Source organism: Austrofundulus limnaeus, unplaced genomic scaffold (genome assembly GCF_001266775.1).
Source record: "Austrofundulus limnaeus strain Quisiro unplaced genomic scaffold, Austrofundulus_limnaeus-1.0 Scaffold587, whole genome shotgun sequence".
Lineage (NCBI taxonomy): Eukaryota > Metazoa > Chordata > Actinopteri > Cyprinodontiformes > Rivulidae > Austrofundulus > Austrofundulus limnaeus.
The window spans coordinates 84529-87088 of NW_013952989.1; the positions used below are offsets into that span (position 1 = coordinate 84529).

At 40.8% G+C, this 2560-nt stretch overlaps 1 protein-coding gene across 1 annotated transcript in view; it reads right to left on the reverse strand.

The window, feature by feature from the left end:
* Nucleotides 1–268: 268 nt before the first annotated feature.
* Nucleotides 269–2560, reverse strand: part of atat1 (alpha tubulin acetyltransferase 1) — a 49883-nt gene continuing 47591 nt past the window's right edge. The window contains exon 12 of the mRNA XM_014026751.1: nt 269–1650. Coding sequence (XP_013882205.1) covers nt 1362–1650 — 289 coding nt within the window. The 3' untranslated portion in view covers nt 269–1361. The remainder of the gene's footprint in view (nt 1651–2560) is intronic.

Genomic DNA, 2560 nt, shown 5'->3' on the forward strand with positions numbered 1-2560 from the left:
CGTGGACTGAAAGGCCACTCCATGAGGAAGAAGCCATTACTCAGAAAGCAACATAAAAAGTCAGTTTCTAAATGAACACAGGGACTAAAGACCCTAATTTTTGGAGACATGGTCTAACCAAAATTCAACTGTTGGCAACAATGACCATTGTTACATTTCAAGGACAAATGGGGAATTTTTCATGACTGAGAACGCGATTCCATCTGTAAGGTGGAAGTAGATGGCATCATGAGGAAAGAACATTATGTAAAAATACTGAAGTAACGTCTGAAGACATCCGACATAACTTTACTGAATCTTAACTGCAAAATACATACAGGAAGATAGGAATGGCTTTTTTGAATTTTCTATTTAACACACCAGAACAGCTCAGCTCGAGAAAAAAAAAAGGAGTCAGCAAAGTGTTACATTCAGGTACAGATGTTAAAATCTGATAACGGCAGTTCTTCATGCTTGAGAAGTTACAATGTGGGCTGGTCTTGAATAGAAAATAGTTTCTGATGCAAGTTTGTGGTTAGAAAATCTTTTCCAGTTTTATGAGGAAGGAAGCAGCTTTGGCACAGTTCGTCTTTCATTGTGTGTGTGTGTGTGTGTTTTTTTTGTATTTGGTTCAGAAGAAGGTAGTGTTGTATTGTACCTGCAGAGTTGTTCTGACACCATCAGCTCTTATCACGAGTATCTTTGAGCAGTTTGTTCACCACTGATCCACAACTCCATGTCTAACAGTCGGCCCTGAAATTCCTTAAAAGCCTTTCAACATTTTTTAATGTAAGGGTGTCAAACTAAGATAAGAATCTGAGGTAGTTGTCTGACACCCTAGTTTTCAAAATAAAAGTCCCCAGGTAGCGTCTGGAAACGTTTAAAGGAAAAACCACACCTTTTTTGGTGGAACAAAGACCGTACAACACCTTAAGGAACCACCATTCAAATTTGTTCCACAGCCATAGTATAGACAATGTATAATATTGCTAAAGTGCTCTATAGCAATGACCAAAACACTGACTGTTACCTCCAGACCCCTCAGTCATCAACAAGTTCTTTAAAAGACCCCTACAGCATTGTCTTGTTAATTTTTTGTTGATGTCTAAAATCGAGACCAAAACCTTGAACTATTGAGACACAATATATGGAAATATTTCCAGCTTCTAGAGAAGGAAAATTCATATCTTTGCAACTAGATCCAACAAGTACATAAAAAGTTCTGGAACTGTAACACTGACTAGGGTCAATAAAAGGGCTTCATTCTTGACCAACATCTTCCTGGCTTTTCTTGATGTGGTGTTGCTCCTGAAGCAAAAACAGCTCCATAGATGACTTCTAGCATCAGTCTAATCAAACCAAACCAATGAGGTGGCTCCTGGTCACCAGGGGCGAGTGCTTCTATATCCCTGCTTCTGTTTCACACACAGAGCAGTGGAACAGTTGGACCCGACGACCCACGACCAATCCTGATGGTTTCTGGCACCCTCTTTCTTCAGAGGCTGTTGGTTGTCATGTGCTGAACTTTGCTGATGTACCATCAACGTGATTTCTTCTGTAGCATCACAGGATCCAGCAGCTGAACCTGGATCTCCTTTACCGTCTATGGTGGTATGGTTGTTGGCACCATTCTTAGACACAAGCAGAGATGGAAGGCCGAGTGGTTGAAACCTGAATGACAAAGACAGGGTGCAAGACTTTGTATACTGTTCAGAGTAAAAAAAAATTATAACAACTGTGGGGACCCTGCATTGACTTTTATTCATTTTCCAGTCATTAGTATAGCCTAACCCTATAACCCTTTACCCCAAAACTAACCTCCCCAGTACCTACCTGACCCTAAACCTCACCTAAACTCAATTCATATCTTGGTCCACAACAGCATTGGGGCCCCACAAGACTGTGTTAAAAACTTGTCCACACACACCTGGTTTAACCCGTATAAATCTGTGGTCTGTGTAGGCCATTGCCTATAATCAATCTTAAAATCAATAAACAAATTGTGCGTGTATTTGTGTACTTCTATTTGCTACCTTTTTAGGACCATTTCTGGTATACATACAGTACCTACCTTGTCAAGACCAATGGTCTTTAGGGACCAAAGACTGGTTCTATGGTGGAACTCCATTTTTGGGTCAGGGGTTAGGTTCAGGACTAAGGGGTTCATTGTTCGAAGCAATTTAAAAAGTATATACAACAGGAAAGCAGTGTATGGATAAGTATTCAGCTCACAAACACATACCACTACACAGGGTTGATATACAGTGTGATGTATTGCGATACTGTAAGCCAGTGGTGTCCAAAATCAGTCCTCAGGGGCCTATGTCCTGCATGTTTTAGGTGCTGCTCTGGTTCAACACAGTTGAATCTAATGCAGGGGTGGGCAATCCTGGTCCTGGAGGGCCGCAGTCCTGCATGTTTTACTTGTTTCTCTGCTCAAACACACCTGATATGAAGGAATGGATGATTATCAGGCTTCTGCAGTACAGAGGACCAAAACTGACATGATTAGAAATAAAAGCAGAATTATATAAATGAACCACTATATAAAAGCATCCATCCATCCATCCATCCATCCATC